At 33.4% G+C, this 19,160-nt stretch overlaps 1 protein-coding gene and 1 long non-coding RNA gene across 2 annotated transcripts; one reads left to right on the forward strand and one right to left on the reverse strand.

Annotated features, from left to right (window-relative positions):
• Window positions 1-4,887: 4,887 nt before the first annotated feature.
• LOC113510675 (probable ribosome biogenesis protein RLP24) lies at window positions 4,888-7,568 on the reverse strand. The gene is made up of 3 exons (XM_026894173.3): window positions 7,411-7,568; window positions 7,007-7,329; window positions 4,888-5,191 (listed from the first exon to the last, which is right to left on the reverse strand). The coding sequence occupies exons 1-3, from the start codon at window positions 7,489-7,491 to the stop codon at window positions 5,017-5,019; spliced, it is 579 nt and encodes a 192-aa protein (XP_026749974.2). The 5' UTR covers window positions 7,492-7,568; the 3' UTR covers window positions 4,888-5,016.
• A 120-nt stretch (window positions 7,569-7,688) lies between these two features.
• On the forward strand, window positions 7,689-11,583 carry LOC128200055 (uncharacterized). Its single transcript, XR_008252512.1, has 3 exons — window positions 7,689-8,042; window positions 8,760-8,921; window positions 10,767-11,583. It is a non-coding gene; the product is annotated as an uncharacterized LOC128200055 (long non-coding RNA).
• Window positions 11,584-19,160: the final 7,577 nt, after the last annotated feature.

Consider the following 19,160-nt stretch of genomic DNA (forward strand, 5'->3'; position numbering starts at 1 on the left):
ATCATGGGTGAAACAGTATACTCTGTTATGTCCATGGTACTGCTTATGTTTATAGGCGACGGTTACCACTTTCCATCAGGTGGGCCGTCAGCTTGTTTAACATTCTAAGTTGTATAAAAAAAAACCATTTTATTTCGATTAGCTAACATTTTCTGGTCACGCAGCCAAAGTTGCGGGTAATAGTTTTGAAAGTCGACGTCAGTGTAAAACAATTTCACACACAACACTGTACCGTACAACAAAATGTTTACCACCCCTGACGACTTAAGAGGATTAAGTTTCAATCTAGAACAGTCCAATCGATATTTCCATTATTAATATACACAATGTATACATCGCTGTAGTAGAATGTGTAGGGATGCTAAACGTCGCTACATATATAACTCCTTGAATGGTCGCAGTCTTGATCAAATGTGGAAATTCTTAAAGTCACTCGGGATTGGTAAGGCTAATGATGAATCCTCTATTTCGTTTAATCTTAATGATATTAATAACCATTTCTGTAAATTACCCACACATCTTGACGATAATGTCAAACTTACTACTTTAGATCAATTATCAAAAATGCCCAGGCCTGAGTGCGAATCCTTCTCTTTCAGCTTGATTACAGAGTGTGATGTTAAGAGGCACCTCCTTACCATTTCTTCCAAAGCGACGGGTGCTGACGGAGTAGGCACACAAATGTTGCACCCTATTATGGATGAACTTGTATCAATTATTACACATACGAGGTCTGTCCGGAAAGTTCGTATAAAAGTGTTCTGGAATGCGAGAAAGAGGAGTGGGGAGGCCAGGTAAGCGCAGGACCCCTTCCTTATGTCCCTAACAATGCTTCAGTTCTGGTCTGACCGCCGTGCGGTGCGAACTGGCTTGTCACGCCATCTGTGAAGTTACCTCTTAACGAAACCCCGTCGGCATGGAGCCCGCTTCCGTTGAAGAGCAGCGCGTCGTAATCAAGTTTCTCTCGAAACTCGGCAAGAATGGCCGTGAAAGCAAAGAGTGGAAGACATCCGGGGAACCACGAACAAAAAAATCAAGAAAATCCCGCTCAAATGTCAAGACAATGTTGATTGTTTTTTTCGATGTTCGGGGGATTGTCCATCAAGAATTCGTCCCTCCAGGCCAGACAGTTGATGGAAAATTCTACGTCGATGTGCTCAGACGCCTCAAAGCTCGTGTGGCACGAGTTCGTCCAGAATTGGCGCGAGAGGGGCGTTGGATTCTTCACCACGACAATGCCCCTGCCCACACCTCTCTTGTTGTCCGTGAGTTTTTGAGTAAAAATTCCATTACGGTGACCGAACACCCCCCCCTATTCGCCGGATTTGGCCCCGTGTGACTTCTTCTTGTTCCCAAAAACCAAATTGGTACTTCGGGGGCGGCATTTGGGGGACATAAATGAGATAAAAAAAGCTACGACGGGGCAGCTGAGAAACCTACAACCAGAGGACTTTCAAGGAGCCTTCTCACAGTGGAAACGGCGTTGGCACAAGTGCATTATGTCACAGGGGGAGTACTTTGAAGGGGATAAAATTGATTTACCTGAATAATTGTAAAATAAAATTTTTAAAAAACTTTTATACGTACTTTCCGGACAAACCTCGTATAATAAATTTTTCTCTTGATACATGTTCTTTTCCAGAACTTTGGAAGAAAGCCTACATTATTCCTGTCCCTAAAACATCTAATCCATCTACTCTAACTAATTTTAGACCTATCTCGATTCTACCCGCTTTGTCAAAGTTATTAGAGCAAATAGTTCATAAACAATTGTCCGTTTATCTGTCTAGTAATAATCTGCTAAGTCCTTTGCAATCTGGTTTCCGCCCTGGTCACAGTACAGTCAGTGCTCTTGTCAAAGTCACTGACGACATACGCCGGGCTATGGACAACCACTCCCTCACACTCCTTGTTCTCCTAGACTTTAGCAGTGCCTTTAACTCTGTAGATTATGATATTCTTTTAAATATCCTTTCATCCCTTAACATATCTCCACCTGTAATCAATTGGTTTAACTCTTATCTTCGGGGTCGACTGCAGTGTGTTCGCCATGGTGAGGATACCTCAGATTGGTGTGCGGTTACTGCAGGAGTCCCTCAAGGCGGCGTATTATCTCCTCTTCTTTTCTCTGCATTTATCAATGCTATAACTCATGTAATTTTTTCTTCCTACCATCTCTACGCAGACGATTTGCAATTATATTTTCATTTTAATCCTTGCGACATATCTGAAGCAATTGATGATATGAATTTTCAGCTGCTTAAAATATCGGAATGGGGTAGATCCTTTGGGCTTCTAGTTAACCCGCGAAAATCCCAAGCTCTCATTATAGGTAGTCATCGTAATTATAAAATGCTTGATCATGATGCTTTGCCTCCTGTTTACTATGAAAATGAGTTAATTGCATATGCTAAGAAAGCAAAAAACCTAGGTGTTATAATTGATTGCAATTTATCCTGGAATGAACACATTAATGGGGTCAGCAAAAAGCTATGTTTTTCATTTCATTCTTTTAAACGATTGCAAAAATTCTTACCATTTAAGACAAGGCTTACTTTGGCACAAGCTCTACTGTTATCTCTTCTTGATTATGCCGACATATCCTACCTTGATGCAAATGAAGAGCTTTTAAACAAATTAGAGAGATTACAGAATTTGTGTATACGTTTCATATATGGTCTGCGTAAATATGATCATGTCTCCGCTTATAGAACAAAATTGAATTGGCTGCCAATTCGAAGGCGTCGAGACTTTCATATAATGTCGTTTTTATATTCCGTTCTATATAACCCTACTTTTCCCTCCTATCTTCGTGAACGTTTTGATTTTCTAGTTCCCCATGACGTGTCCTCCCGTTCGACGAAATCTCTTATCCTCAAACTCCCTTCACACTCATCTACGCGCTATAGTGGATCTTTTACCGTCCATGCTGCTAGATTGTGGAATTCTCTTCCCATATCTATCCGTGAGAGTCAATCCCTAAATATTTTTAAGAGTAGACTTAAAGAGCATCTTCTATCTCTATGAACATATATTTATTTATCTATATGTGTAGGTATATTGTATGTATATGTGTATGTATATGTAGGTTTATGCATAGATGTAGGTATATATTTATGTATATGTATGTGTGTATTTGTACTATATAATATAATCTAATTAATTTAATTTTGGCTATTTAAAAATTGTACACTGCTGTATCCGCTGACATTGATGCTCCTTTCCACTTTGGGTTTGCTGGAAGAAAACTCTATCAGAGTTAAGCTCGCCTTTGTACTTTTGTTTACCTCTGTCATATTTTTATAACTAATGTGTACAATAAAGTATTAAATAAATAAATGTATACATTTATACAGCCTAGGTATACATTTAATTGAATTTTAAGAAGTACAGTAGCTACATTTTGTCCAGACTGTTCAAGTTTGCTGCGAGGTGCCTAACCTCTGCCCCATTCTTGTTTCTACCGGGAAGCAGTTGTTTGCATGGCTGTGTTTCGGTTTGAAGGGTGGGTTAAGGCAGTGAATTAACAGGGTACAGAGGAATGACACCTGAGTTCTCAAGAATGGCAACGTATGGGGTATCATGGGCGAAACAGTATACTCTGTTATGTCCGTGGTACTGCTTATGTGTATAGGCGACAGTTACCACTTTCCATCAGGTGGGCCGTCAGCTCGTTTGCCATTCTAAGTTGCATAAAAAAACTCTACCTCCTTTATGAGGGACGAAAGAGATTGTTAGCAATGAGTTCATTCACGTATTTTCATCCTCATCGATCACCCTTCACTGGTGCTCCGCCAGCGTATCCCGTCAGCGCAGGCGGGGTTACTATTCCATTTTCATCCAATAAAAAAAAAGCACGTGGGATTACTTAGGACTTTGCAATATTCAATAATATAGATTAAGCATCAATAAATTTAAAACTGTAAAGGAAACATGTTCCAAATTTCAATTTTCTAGATTTAGTAGTTTTAAGCGTTAATAAAAAACTAACGAACGAGTAAGTCCTAAAAAGAGTAAACGAGAAGAGAACATTGATTGAAATAATAAAGAATAGAAGAGGCAAAATGCTGGGCCATCTTATACGATATGACGATTTTTTTTAAGAGCATAATAGAAGGAAAGATAGAGGGCAAAAGAGGAAGAGGAAGACCGAGGATTAACTACATGGGACAGATAAAGGAAACACTAGGCGTCATGTCGTATAGGGAGATAAAGGATTGGCCTGGGATAGAGCTGGCTGGAGGAAGATGCATGAATTAGTTGCACCGACAAGAGGAAACTCTTAAATGAAAAGAAGAAGCGTTTAGTTAGGTTATTGCATACTTATAATGCATGACCCAGTGTGCACTTGGTAACAGTAGTGATTTTTGTGTATTGTAGTATAACGTAATAAGTAGTTAAAAATTAGATAAATATACCTATGCAAGTTCCGTGGTAATATTTTTTTTTAATGGATGATAATGGAATGGTAACCCCACCCGCGCACAACGGCCCAAATGAGAGGCTAAGTGCGGAAAACAGAGTCTTTCTCACATTCACCCCACCCGCGCTATCGGTATACACCGGCGGGGCACCAGTGAGGGATGAAGTAGGTCAGTTAGCCCATCGTGACGAATTCAACAAGAATTGTTCATGATGGTTTCCAGGGGGAAACATGTGGAGGTCGACCTAATAAAGTATATTGCTAGCAATGGGGCTGTCAAACTCCATTACTAACAATCCCATTCCCCCCACCGTGGTAATATTTGCATGCCATTTGATGTGGCGAAACATAATGGGCATCTTGTAAACTTGACAAGTGCAACATATTATCTACAATGTTTCTGGCAAATAAATTTCATTCCAGGACAAAACTATTTCATAAGTATAGTTAAATAATGCCATAAGTAATTTCATGATATTTTTATATTATAAAGTAATAACTTTATAAATATCATCAACACAATCTGGACGTTATGATTTTCAACAAATAAATATGACAGAGAAATAAGAACTTTCACGTTTAGTTTTTGAAGCTTATAATTCAACATCTCCACCATCTTCGATCATTTCTCCGACAGCTGGCACCATGACGGGTGCCTCTATGATCTGTTTACGACCCTTGGAGTCTACAACTTCTATGGTCTCGGGTTCAACTTCCATCGTGTTATCCTCTTCCGCCTGTCGTTGCTTGAGACCGGCTGCTGGAGATCTGTAAGTGAAAGATTTCCAGAATTAGTTTCATAAAAATAACTTTCTCATCAATTTAATTATAATATCTGCCCTATGAAAATGAATCATCATCTTCCTACCCTTATCCCAATCATTTGTGGTCGGCGTAATATGATTTTATCCATATTACAAAAAGATTTGGTTTTTTAGTTTTACGACTGGCCACCTGCCTGACGTCAACCCTCTTTGGGAATGCATATATACGCAATATATATATATATATATATATATATATATATATATATATATATATATATATATATATATATAATATATATATATATATATATATATATATATATATTATTATATTTACGCTGATAATTTAGAAGGTGATATGGTTTGTTTGGATGGTTTAAATGTAGTATTTCATTATTTTCCTACAAATTCTTATGGATATTGCAAGCATTAAATAGCATAAATGACCTGAAGAATGGTTTTCTATTATCAACCTTAATGCTGGTGTGCATACACCAAATTCTCTGATTCTAATGTATTTTATAATTTTACCTTATTTATAAGTAATATTCATTTTTATATATATATATATATATATATGTATGTATGTATGTATGTATATATATATATATATATATGTATATATATATATATATATATATATATATATATATATATATATATATATATATATATATATATATATATATATATATATATATATATATATATATATATATATATATATATATATATATATATATAGAAATGAGGTTCAACAGGCTTATTTAGGTTCCATGGTTTTCTGCATACCAAAATGGGAGACAGGTACAGGTCCTTACAGGTATGTACAACTTATGATGATGAGAGAGATTTTTACTTTACTTGACCACTAAATGTGAGGGGTTTTCTTTGAAATGAGGTCAACTGGCGCACTGGCTCATACGCTAAATTCGAAAGACCATACAATAAATATCCACTAAGCTCCATGATATATAAACGAACGAGAAGGTAAAAATATAAACATAATATTTATAAGCGGCGAGAGGTACTCAGGACAGCGCAAATCAGAACACATTTGATGCGTGAGAGGGTTTCATTCTAAATGCTTAAGTAGTTAACTTTATTTTGCGGAAGTCCACATCACTGGTTACTTGATTAAAATTATGTCGTTTAATTGAAAATTTATATTAATTTGATTAATTTACTCAATGACAGTCAAAGATTGATGGTTAATATGGAAAGTTGTAGAACTTCTGGTAATAATAATAGCAGTTAAGCTTTGAGTATTGACAGTCACACACAAACTAACTGTAGCAGAATTAAACAAAATAATTTTAATCAGCTAACCTGTTTATTTGTTACCTCTTACAGCTTTAACCATTATGACATTTATTATAAAGATAGAGTATTCGGGACTAAGGACATGAATATTTCATTTTACCCAGATGAAGTTGTGAGTAAAAAGTAATATTAAAAGTATTTTAATTTAGAATGTGAATTCATGTGTCTACAAGATTTTGTTTTTTTCTTTTTTCATCTTTCTGAACAGCTTCATACAGTCTAAAAGTTTCTTAAAGGTTTTATTTGACCATGATGTATATAAACTCCATTAGTTCTGTCCTAGACTTTTTGAAGAAATGATCAAAATTTGGTATATACACCAAGTATGCAGACTGTACAGAATTTTATTTAGAGTTACCTTTCTTACTTTATTCACTTAGTTGCCTCTTATGTAAATAAATAAATATGACAAATTGTAAACTATTTGTAAATTATTGTAAATTGTAATAGGTATGGCATCAATAAAGTATTTGACATTAAAAAAATACAGTACCTTATAAGTGATATATCTCTTTGAACTTCACGTACATCCCTCTGCCACTCCACTTCGCGCCCCTTCCTTAATCTTTGCATTATATAGTTATTCGATCTCCTTTGTCTTATTTCTTCCACCTTTTTCATAGCTTCAATGGTCTTGTTCCATAGTTCTCGACTGTATTTCACAGGTATGTGACGGCGTTTTTCGAATTCAAACGATGGGTCAATAGCAAGTTCCTTCCCAGCTGTTTTGCGGTAGGCTTTAGTCCATTTAGTTTTACGCGGGTTCTTCTTCTTTTTAAACGCTGCGTGGCATTTTGAACGGCAAAATCTGAAAATCTGCGGGCAGTAATTTTTTGCATTTAGTAATATTGTGAAATATGAATGGTGTTGTGGTTATTTGGGGAACTAAATTGTTACCTTGCAGTCATTTCTAACAAATTGAATTCCGTGACCGGGATATATCCTGGACGAGCAGAAATAACAAGTTTCAATACGCATTTTTTATTATTTTCTACACGTGCATGTTTTGATAGTTTGACAGAGGATTGGAAAAGGAATTATTTTTTTTTTTTTTTTTAATTTATTCATGACCATGGATACAAGTCCTTCAGTCGCAGACATAAATGATATTTACAAAAAAAAGGAATGTAGAACAAATTACTATATAAACGCAATTAACAATATTGATAACATAAAAAATTCTTAGACTTTATCTACAGTATTAGTAATGAAGTTAAAAACAGACGTAAAATAAGCTTCGTTGGATAATAAATCTTGAACGCGGCGGGGAACGCATTGTGAATGTTCCTTCGCAATGTCACTAATATCACTAACAAGTATCAGCCGTTGAATGTTGAAATTTTGACAGTCAAATATAATGTGTTTTATGTCTGCATTGTCTTGAAAACAGTATTTACACTTATTGTCACTAATAATATTGAGTCTGTTGAGGTGAACTGGAACTAAGCAATGCCCGAAACGAAAACGATTGATGATCGTAATAAACTTCCTGCCGCAGTATTTAAATTTGCTATACCAAGGTTTAATTGGTAAGTCTCTCTGTAACTCCGCATACCATTTACCTTTAGTTTCAGTTGTTATATCCCAATGGTCTTTCCATATTTTTGCTAAATTACTTTTAAGTAGTCGGTAATAATCTGTGAACGGAACTTTCAACATTTCCGAGTGATCCTCATCGTGTTCTCGACTAGCTGCTCGATCCACAATTTCATTCCCTAGTATGCCACTGTGCGAGGGTACCCACACAAATTCTATGTTTTTACTCTGACTCAATGTTCGCAACAGATCTTTAATTTCATAAAGTAAATAATTTTGCTTATATGAGTAATTACAATTACATAAAGATTCCAATACACTCTTGGAATCAGAAACTATTAATATATTTACATTATTTACAAAGTTATTTACAAATATTAAAGCACTTAGAATAGCATAACTTTCAGCTGTAAAGATACTACAATTTTTATCTAATTTAATACATTTTGTGAGTTTCTTTTGTGGATCATAATATGCTGCCCTAACACTGTTTGCACTTTTAGAACCATCAGTATAGATTACATAGAAATGTGATTTCTTATTCAAAAATTCAAGAAAATCAAATTTGTTATGTACTAAGTCTATATAACATTTAATATCTAGATAGTTAAGCAATGAATTGTAAGGACATTTGTACATTGGCCATTTAGCATTTACATAAATATGATTTGCTGTATTTTTAACATTTAACATTATGATTGGAATTTCAGGCAAGGGGTTAGAAACAATGCTGGAAGCTGAGATATTGGAGGATACAACAGAAGAAAATTCTACTGGATATATAATATTATTAAGGACCATATTTTTATTGAAAGACAATTCCTTCAAACAGAAACGTTGAGCCAAATGTAAACGTCGGAGGGATAATGGAGGTATGCAATTTTCAATCTCCATAGAATTAATAGGAGTGGAGCGCATGGCTCCACAAATTATTCTTAAACTCATATTCTGTATCACATCGAGTCTCCTCAACAATGTGGTGCTAGCATTCATATAAGCCAAACTACTATAATCAAAATGACTCCTAACAATACTTTTATATAGCAAATTTAGAGTTTTAGGGTCAGAACCCCAAAAAGTTCCAGCCAGACATCTCAAAACATTTACACTTTTCATTGCATTTTGGGAGATATAGTTAATGTGTTTATCAAATTTTAATTTGTCATCTAATATTACACCTAAAAATTTATGATGATTAACAATTGGGATTACTTTATTGTTATATAAAACTTTCACTCTGGATAATACAGATGGATCTCTCTCTCTACTAAATACCAAAACTGAGCTTTTCTCTGAACTGATTTCTAATTTTAAAAAATTGCTATAGTAATTATGAAGCTGAAATAATGCAGAATTAATGTTGTTAATGGCCATATTTAAATTTTGATCTTCACTATATAAAAGCAGGTCATCAGCAAACTGAAGAATATTAACTTTTGAATTATCCACATAGTTGAGGATCTCCGATGTGTACAAACTATACAATAAAGGAGACAATGTGGCCCCTTGCATAGTCCCTTTGTTAACATTTTTTGGTCCATGTAAAATGTTATTATATTTAACAAAAACAGTTCTATTATTTAAAAAACTAAAAAGCCACTTTAATGTTTTACTTGGCAAACCCAAGTTATGCAACACATGAATTAAACATTCTATATTCACATTGTCAAAAGCACCTTTAACATCTAAGAATACACATACTACATTAGAGTGACTTAATTTTGCTTTTTTTAACACAGATATTAATGATACAAAGCTTTCAGAACAACTTCTGCCCTTTCTGAATCCAAACTGTATATTTGGCAACTTATCTTGTGATTCAGCATAGTAGTCCAAACGAAATTTTAACATGTTTTCAAAGAGTTTACCTAAACATGAAGATAAGGAGATAGGTCTATATGATGATGCACAATTTACAGGTTTATTGGGTTTTAGAATAGGGATAACACACTGGGTTTTCCAAGATTCTGGTATAATTGAATATTCCCAAAGTTTATTATATATATCTAATAATATTTTCTTTGCATTAGGATGTAATTGTTTAATTAAAAAATATGTTATACCATCCAACCCTGGAGCTGTATCTTTCCGACTTTTTAGTGAAATGTGGAACTCATGTAATGTAAAGGGTTTATTAATAAATGAGTTACTAGCATTTTCTTCAGACAGATTCAAAATATCTGTTATATCATTTTGTAAATGTGATGATGCTGCCAATGAGTCTAAAAACTCTGGTATCCATTCATCATTTGGGTTTCTATTTGAAGTATTATCTAATCTTTTAAACCTTTTGATGTAACTCCATATTCTAGAAATAGGTGTTGTTCTATTGAAACTGGTGCACAACTGATGCCATGACTCTGTGCGTTGTTCCCTTAGAATTCTTTTCTTTTTAGCATCAACTTTTTTGTAATTTATGAAATTAGAAATTGATGGAGAATTTCTGTACTGTCTCAGGGCTTCTTTAGACTTTTGAACAGCATCATCACAAATGTCATTCCACCAAGGAGCTGGTTTTCTCAAAAATTGGAAAGATTGTTTTAACTTTTGTTTAGGAACTGTCTTATCTCTTATATTATATAAAATATATACAAAATCATTATATAACTGTAAAGGTTCAGTACTGTTATAAATGTCTAAGTGAGAAAAACTAATTTCAGATAAACTGTAATACTTAGACCAATCTGCTTTATTATATAAATATTTGTCTTCCACAGGTCTAACTTCATATATTGATGGCTTCACATTTACACGTACCTGAGTCGGATAATGATAACTGCCCATCGTGTCATCATGGACTTTCCACTCACAAAGAGGAGACATTGAAGGACTAACTAAAGCTAAATCTATTGCTGATGCTTGCCTGTTTGAGACTGGAATAGTAGTCGGACTACCATCATTCAACACATATAAATTGAATTCATCTATAAGACTGAACATAATATTACCTCTACTATTGTTTGTGTTACAACCAAACAAAATATGATGTGCGTTGAAATCACCCATAATGAGACATGGTTTAGGAGTATCCAGAAGTACTTTTTTAATTTTATTGGTGTGAAACTTTCCACTAGGGGGACAATATACACACAGAATATGTAATTTACCGATAGATGTTTCTATTGAGATGCATAAATTTTGAACAGCTTCAAAGAAAGTAGTATTAATAATATTATATTTAAAATTTTTCTTAATTAATATACCAATTCCGTTGTGTGGATTTGTAGAATTTTTGAAAATAAAATTATATGATGCAAACCTAGGAATTTTACTATTACTTTTAAACCATGTCTCATTAAGTAAGCATATATCAATATTTTGTTCAGTAAGATATTTTTGTAACAGAACTTTTTTACTCTGTAAGCTTTGTATGTTAAATTGTGCTATGTTTATATATGTATCCATAAAACTAAGTTAAATTAGACAATAATATTTCTTTAATTTTCTTATGAGTTATTGACATTTTCTCATTGTTGTTCCCAAGAGCAACAAGAGATTTAACGAGAGCATTAATTATAATATCATTATTTACAATTTCATCTTTATTTAATTCGGATTTATTTACATTTGAATTTAACTGAGAGCTATATACATTACTGGATTTTTCCAGATTTGGAAAATTTTTTGACTCTGAAACATTTGAAGGTATACTCACAACAGTGGCATAACTAAGATTGAGATACTTGTTCCTCTTCTCTTCCATTTTCTTCCTTTTAATGGGACAATTCCTAGAAATAGCTAGATGATTGCCACCACAATTAATACACATTATCGTGTCAACATCACATTCTTTATACGAGTGCTGACCAGCACACGATGAGCACATCTGTACGGCTCGGCAAACTTTGGCTGAATGGTTAAATTTTAGACATTTGAAACATTGAACTAATGGTGGAATGTAAGTATGCACAGGATATCTGAACAACTGAATGTAGACATACTGTGGCAATGTTGTTGCTGCAAATGTGACAGCAACTGTACCTAAAGGTGTAAGGATCCCATCTACTTTTCTCATAAAACGTTTAATAGAAATTACTTCTGCGTCACAGCTAATATTTTTATATATATCTTCATTGGACATATCTGTCGGTACATATCGAATAACGCCGGTTTTTTCTGATAAATATGCGGGTACAAAAGCTCGAAATTTATTTTTATTCAAAAAATGGTCCATTTTAAGAAAATTATTTGCTGGTGCCGGTTTCCTGAACGTGATGCCAATTTTATAGGCGTTCACTCGATGAACTCCTACGATACCCTTTACATTTTCTGTGAATAGTTTAGTCAAAGTCTTAGGATTTTTATTCCCTAATTTTTCGTCTTCCGTTGATTCTACATATACTACACAATCAACACTGTGATTTTCTGGGAACTGTCTCTTGTAATTTGGTTTGGTGTACATTTTATAATTATCAGAAAGTCCTGAATCATTAAATGCTAATTTACGTTTCTTTGCCTGACCTTTTCTTTTCCTTCCAATGTCGACGGGGTCTCCCCCGTCGCTACTTACACTCATTTTCTTTGCTATATATTACAAACTGTCTACAAAAGTACTTAATATACAAATATACAAAATATTTAAAAATAAAATTGAAAATAAAAAATGAGAAAATTTAAATCGCCCGCTCAGTTCAACTTCCCGCCAAAAAAGTCTTCGGAAAAGGAATTATGGTAGCCGGTGTTGCCTACTATTAAATATCATTTATCCTGGGTATATGTTTTTATGTCAAAAAAGTTGTAAAAATTATTATATATGTTTTTTATATTTTAATACTTTCATTCATGGTGCTTATTTCATTTTGTTGATGGCGCTCTTCATAACGATGCTAAAAACAAAGTCGTCATTTCTTACTGAGATGAGATGAGGAGGTAAATAAATTTAGAACACAAAATATATAAACATGATTATCGATCATGGATTTTAAATTATTTTTAAAGTATGTGATTCATTTAAATGTCGTAATTTTTTATTTTTCCTAAGTTAAGAGTAAGATTTTTTCGTTGGAAACCCTAAAACTGCTCGCTTCGGTGTTATCATTTATTAAAAAATTGTGTAATGATACCATAAATTCAAAACTTTATAAATGATATATAATAAATAATTTAATAAGTACCGTTTTATATATAAAGATCTAATAAATAATAAATTAATTTATTTCAAAAATATTTTATAAGAGATTTAATAAGTTTCTTTACGTTAAATAATTTAGTTCAGTGTTAGCGACATCTATTGATCCATTTAAACTCTTGGTTTTCTAATTGAATGCTACTCAGCACTAGATGGCACTGAGAGTAATATTTATAACAAAATTGCAATTAAAATGTAGTATTATTATTTTATATTATCTACTTGATTAAATTTCTCTTTAATGACTTCTGTACAGACTTTAGCCCTAAGAACGTGCTTTAGCGTGTTTTAACCATAGACGTAGTATAATTAAAGATTTCGGAGTATAACGTACTATGTACTGACAGACTGGCAACACAATCACTAAAAACAAGAAATCTCTGTGCAATCACAAAAACGAGACAAGCAAGTGATTACGCTAGTATACGTGTTTTGTAAATGCTTACACGTGACAGATATAAATTTGTATGGAATTGAAGTTGGAATAATAGCGAAAATTTAAGTAATCACATAATTACTATTCACATAAATTTTAATTACGATTCGGGGATGTTTAGAACTTTATTTAGATTGAATAGACATTCTTTCTAACAATTCTTCTATAAAATATTTCTAATTATTCTAGAATATTTTTTAAACATATAAATATTTACTAATCTCTCTAACATATATGTTATAATATTTCTTTTCTTTTACATTATCAATCTATATACTTTATAATCTAAGGATTCTATTAATTTTAGACATAGATTAGGGATAGTACCTGCGCTGTTGGATCTGTCCAGTTATTCCTTAATCTATACACATGTCTGCATGTGTGTCTATATGTATGAGAGAGCAGGACTTAATCATCAATCTAGGTGTATATTTCTGTGGCACAAATTAAGTATCCAGTAATCATTACGTTATTTAAGAGTCGGCACTGTGATTATATTAACTTAACTGAAAAATGATTCTATGCAACTACGTAGGAGTATTTTTTTAATGGGTGATCCCGAAATAGTAATCTTGCCTGCGTTAATGATATACACTGGCAGGACACCAGTGAGGGATGACAGGTGAAAATGAAAAGTCGGGTCTGTTAGCTCATCGTGATCAATACACCTGGGATGCAACACGATGGTTTCCAGGGCGTACCACGAGGAGGTCGACCTGACTGGGTATATTGCTAGTAACGGGATTGGTAGTTTGGATTACTAATAATCCATTTCCCCCACCTCATCGCTTAGGAGTATTAGCACAATAAAATATATTAACTTTTTGTGTCTATTCAACATATACCGTGTTGAAGTATAGTTTATTGTGAACTTTATATAGCAACCCTAACTTTGTTTATGGTATTATAAAATAAAAAAAAAAAAAACTTCTTGTGTGTCAATGACAGAACTGAAAAAGGTTGTTTTTTATTTCTCTTCTCCATCGTTAATAATCCATTTAGTTGACTTGTAATAACATATTTATTTGACGTGTAATAACAATAATAATCATAACAGGTTATGGCCCAGCCTGATTTTCCATTTATATGGTATTGTAATTATTCGTACAAAACTAGAACAATTTCCACAAGTCACAGCCGCCATTTTTTTTTCCGGTTGAAAGTTTTTTGTTCAGAACTTCTTGAGGTACTTGTCAATAATGTCTGTGCGATTAGATAAAATCACAGTGGACAAGTTGGAGGGTGAAGGTAATTGGATTTCATGGAAATTCGATATCAACTTACAAATAACCCTACATGGAGTTGAGGACCATGTGACCGGTGTAGCGCAACAACCAAAAGATGGAGAAGAACCAAAGTCTTTCAAATTATACCATGAAAAGGAATCAATTGCAAGGTATTTAATAGGTTCAACAGTAGGCAGAGAGCCGAAACAGCACATTTTAACCTGCAAAAGTTGGGATACTCTTCATGCTGTGTATGAACAGAAAAATGAAAGAAGACTGGATCTTTTGTACTGCGAGCTATTTACGTATAAAAAGTTACCAGAGGACAGTATAGCTACGCATGTCTCTAAGTTACAAAGACTGTATACTCAATTAAACTTAGAATTGAAAAATGAAGGCAGTACTTTGCCTCAGTCCTTACTTTTAAACAGAATACTGAATACATTGCCTGTTAACTATCTTGAGTTCAAAAATGCTGGGAATCTGTCCCTGCATCGGATAGAAATGTAACCACATTAATGGAACGTCTTCGCTTACATGAGCAAAGATTGAATGAAAGCAAACCTGAAAGTGAAGTCGCTCTAGTTGCAAAGACTGAAAAGCGTATATATAATAAAGGTCCAGTTTGTAATTATTGTAAAAGAAAAGGACATATCAAAAAACATTGTTTTAAATGTAAAAATAAACAAAAATCTGATTCTACAAATGGACATGCTTTTGTTGCACATAGTACCGTGATAACTAAAGAGGACAGAAAGATAGTTTTATCTAGAGATGTTAAATTCCTACCAGAACAAGTATGTGTTGATATTTTTAAACAGGATTTAACAGAGCAGCAGTCTAAACATCAGAAGGAATCTTCGAAAAATCATGATTTTGTGATATCCTTAATTCCTGATGCTGATGAAGTCAACAGCAGCAAAGTTCAGAAAGTGACAAGAGGACATGCATCATCGTCTATGGCCCCAAGGGCTGTCACCGCTGATCCAGCTCAAGCATGTGACCAGGTTCCAAGTTCAGGTAAAGATTTTATACATAATTCATGTGATAGTGATCCTGTGTTCTTAGACTGTGATAATTTATCAGAAAGTGAAAGTGAGTCAGTGATAAATGTGGATCCATTGTGTAGTGGTAACAGTAATGGAAATGTCGAAAGTGAAAATCAACGATATCCATTGCGTAATAGAAAGATAAAGGAGTTTCCAGACTATCATGTGTATATGTGCATGGAATCTGATGATGAATGTTTACATTTTGATGATTTTGATAATTTACCAGCTTGTTGGAAAGATGCTATTAATGCTGAACTTTCATCATTGGATATTAATAATACTTGGTCTATTGTAGATTTACCAAAGGGTGTAACCCCTATAGATAGCAAATGGGTATTTAAAATAAAGAAAGACAGTGACAACAATATTGTCAAATATAAGGCTAGGTTAGTTGCACGTGGGTATAATCAAAGATTTGGTATTGATTATCATGATACATATTCACCAGTTGTTCGTTCTAGTGCACTTAGAATTCTTTTTTTCTTTGGCAATTCAGTTTGATTGGTTTATAGACCATTGGGATGTTGTTACTGCTTTTCTTCATGGAACATTAAATGAAGATGTTTTTATGTATATGCCAAAGGGCTTGTTAATTGATAAAGGTAAAAATGATAATGTGCCTAAGGTATGCAAACTAAACAAAGCTATGTATGGACTGAAGCGCCTCAAGTTGGAATAAAGAGTTGCATAATGCTTTGATTAATATTGGTTTTAAGCAGTCTGTTCATGAACCATGTATTTATATTCTCAAACAAGATAACCTTTATTTAATTTTAGCAATTTATGTGGATGACATTTTTGCATTTGGTAATAATCAAAAGAAAAAGCATGATATATTTTCTCTACTAGATAGTAAATTTAAATTAAAGAATTTAGGTCCCATAGAACATGCCCTAAGTTTGAGAATAAGAAGAGTAGGTTCAGAATTAATTGTTGATCAGAAAAGGTATATAGAAAATATATTAAGTGTGTATGGAATGCAAGATTGCAAACCTGTAAATTCACCAATTCTACCAGGTTTGAGGATGAGTAAAAGTGACACCGTTGATCCAAAAATTCCATATCAAAATTTAATTGGAAGCTTGATGTATATTGCTCTAAATACCAGACCAGACATATTACATGCAGTTTGTGTATTATCTCAATATAATAATTGTTATACAAAAGAACATTTTGTACAGGTAAAAAGGATTGTAAGGTATCTGAAAGGTACAATTAATTATTGTTTAGTATATAAGAAGTCAAAGAACTTCAGTTTATATGGATATGTTGATGCCGATTGGGCAAATTCAGAAGACAGGAGATCATATTCCGGATTAGTGTTTAAACTTGGTGATAATCTTATTGCCTTTGAAAGTAAAAAGCAAACTTGTGTTTCATTATCATCAACTGAAGCGGAATATGTTGCCCTGGCTCAGGGTGCCAAGGAGGCTATTTTCTTAAAGAATATTATTAAAGAACTATATGTAGAGATGATAGATAAACCTATTATTTTGTATAATGACAACCAGTCATGTCATAAGATAGCTGCTAACAAGGTAAATAGTAATAGGACTAAGCACATAGACATTAAATTTCATTTTATTAGAGAAGCAGTTGAGAGTAACAAAATAGAGATTAAGTATTTGTCTACTCAGTGTATGGTGGCTGATATGTTCACCAAGCCTCTGAGTTCTGTAAAAATAAGTAATTTTATGAAAGATATTTCACTGTATCAGAAATTATAAGTTTATTTTTTGTATTGTGCTGTTTGTGCTTATGGTATTTTTTTTTATGTTTGAAACAAAGTTTGGTTTGAGGGGTAGTGTTGAAGTATAGTTTATTGTGAACTTTATATAGCAACCCTAACTTTGTTTATGGTATTATAAAAAAAAAAAAAAAAAAAACTTCTTGTGTGTCAATGACAGAACTGAAAAAGGTTGTTTTTTATTTCTCTTCTCCATCGTTAATAATCCATTTAGTTGACTTGTAATAACATATTTATTTGACGTGTAATAACAATAATAATCATAACATACCGACATGGGGGGAAAGGGTCGTTAATAAAGATGGGGATCAAACAGTTTCATTACTAGCAATATATGTATATACCAGGTTGATCTTCACGCTATTCCCCCTGGAAACCATACTGGATACTTGTGGACTTCATCACGATGGGCTAATCCGGTAATTGAACTGCTATTTATCTATAAATTTTCACTGGTGCCTTAACATCTAGTGTACCCCGATAATGTAGTTGGAGTTACCATTCCATTATCAAAAAAAAAAAAAATCTACATCGATAAGTAACACAACTAGTTTATAGCGTAAATTTTTAAATTAATTCAATGAAATGAAATGAAATAGTACGAGTATGAAATCTATGCAACCAGCATAGATTAAATATTTTTTTTACATTCAAAGTCACTCGGGCCTGGTGTCAATCGAAACATAAGCTATGGTTCCGAATTAAATTTTTTAAAATTATATTTAAATATTTTTAAATGCCGCACCTACGAGTGGAAACGTACAAGAGAACAAACAAAAAAAATCCTTTTAAATTACTTACAGTACTAATCTATTACGAAAATTAAAATGCTAATATTTGTATCACGGTGGTCTCCTTTGGCGCAACTAAATCCGTGATTAGACTAAACATGGCCTTATTATGTACTTGTCCGTGCTCATTAGGCGTGGAGTACCTCTTTGCGGTTACGTACTTTGAATGTATATCGTACCGAATTGATTAAAAAATTTTAGAATTACTATTTATAAGACAATAACTTAGTAATTTAATGATACCTATACATGTTAGACGGTTTTTTGTATGTCTTTATTTTAAGTGATGAGTCATTCTGTTAGGGAATTTAGAGCAAAAGAGAATGGATGTAGCTTAGATTATATAGATAGATAGTCTCCATAGGAATGCTTTGAGAAAAGCATGCCAACTTTTTCATACAATTTTGCGTGATAAAAAGTTAAGAGTGTTTTTTTTATACAACTTAGAATGGCAAACAAGCTGACGGTCCACCTGATGGAAAGTGGTAACCGTCGCCTGTAGACATGAGCAGTACAGAGTATACTGTTTCGCCCATGATACCCCCCATGTATTGCCATTCCTGAGGACTCAGGTGTTATTCCTCTGTACCCAGTAAATTCACGTCATATCCCACCCTTCAAACCGAAATACAGCCATGCAAACACAGCTGCTTCACGGTTGAAACACGAATAGGATAAAGGTATCCAAGCAATCGACTTTTGTACAAAGTCTTACTCTGGTATCTATAATA

The sequence above is a fragment of the Galleria mellonella genome, unplaced genomic scaffold (genome assembly GCF_026898425.1).
Source record: "Galleria mellonella isolate WM207_F2 unplaced genomic scaffold, CSIRO_AGI_GalMel_v1 utg149, whole genome shotgun sequence".
Taxonomy (NCBI): Eukaryota; Metazoa; Arthropoda; class Insecta; order Lepidoptera; family Pyralidae; genus Galleria; species Galleria mellonella.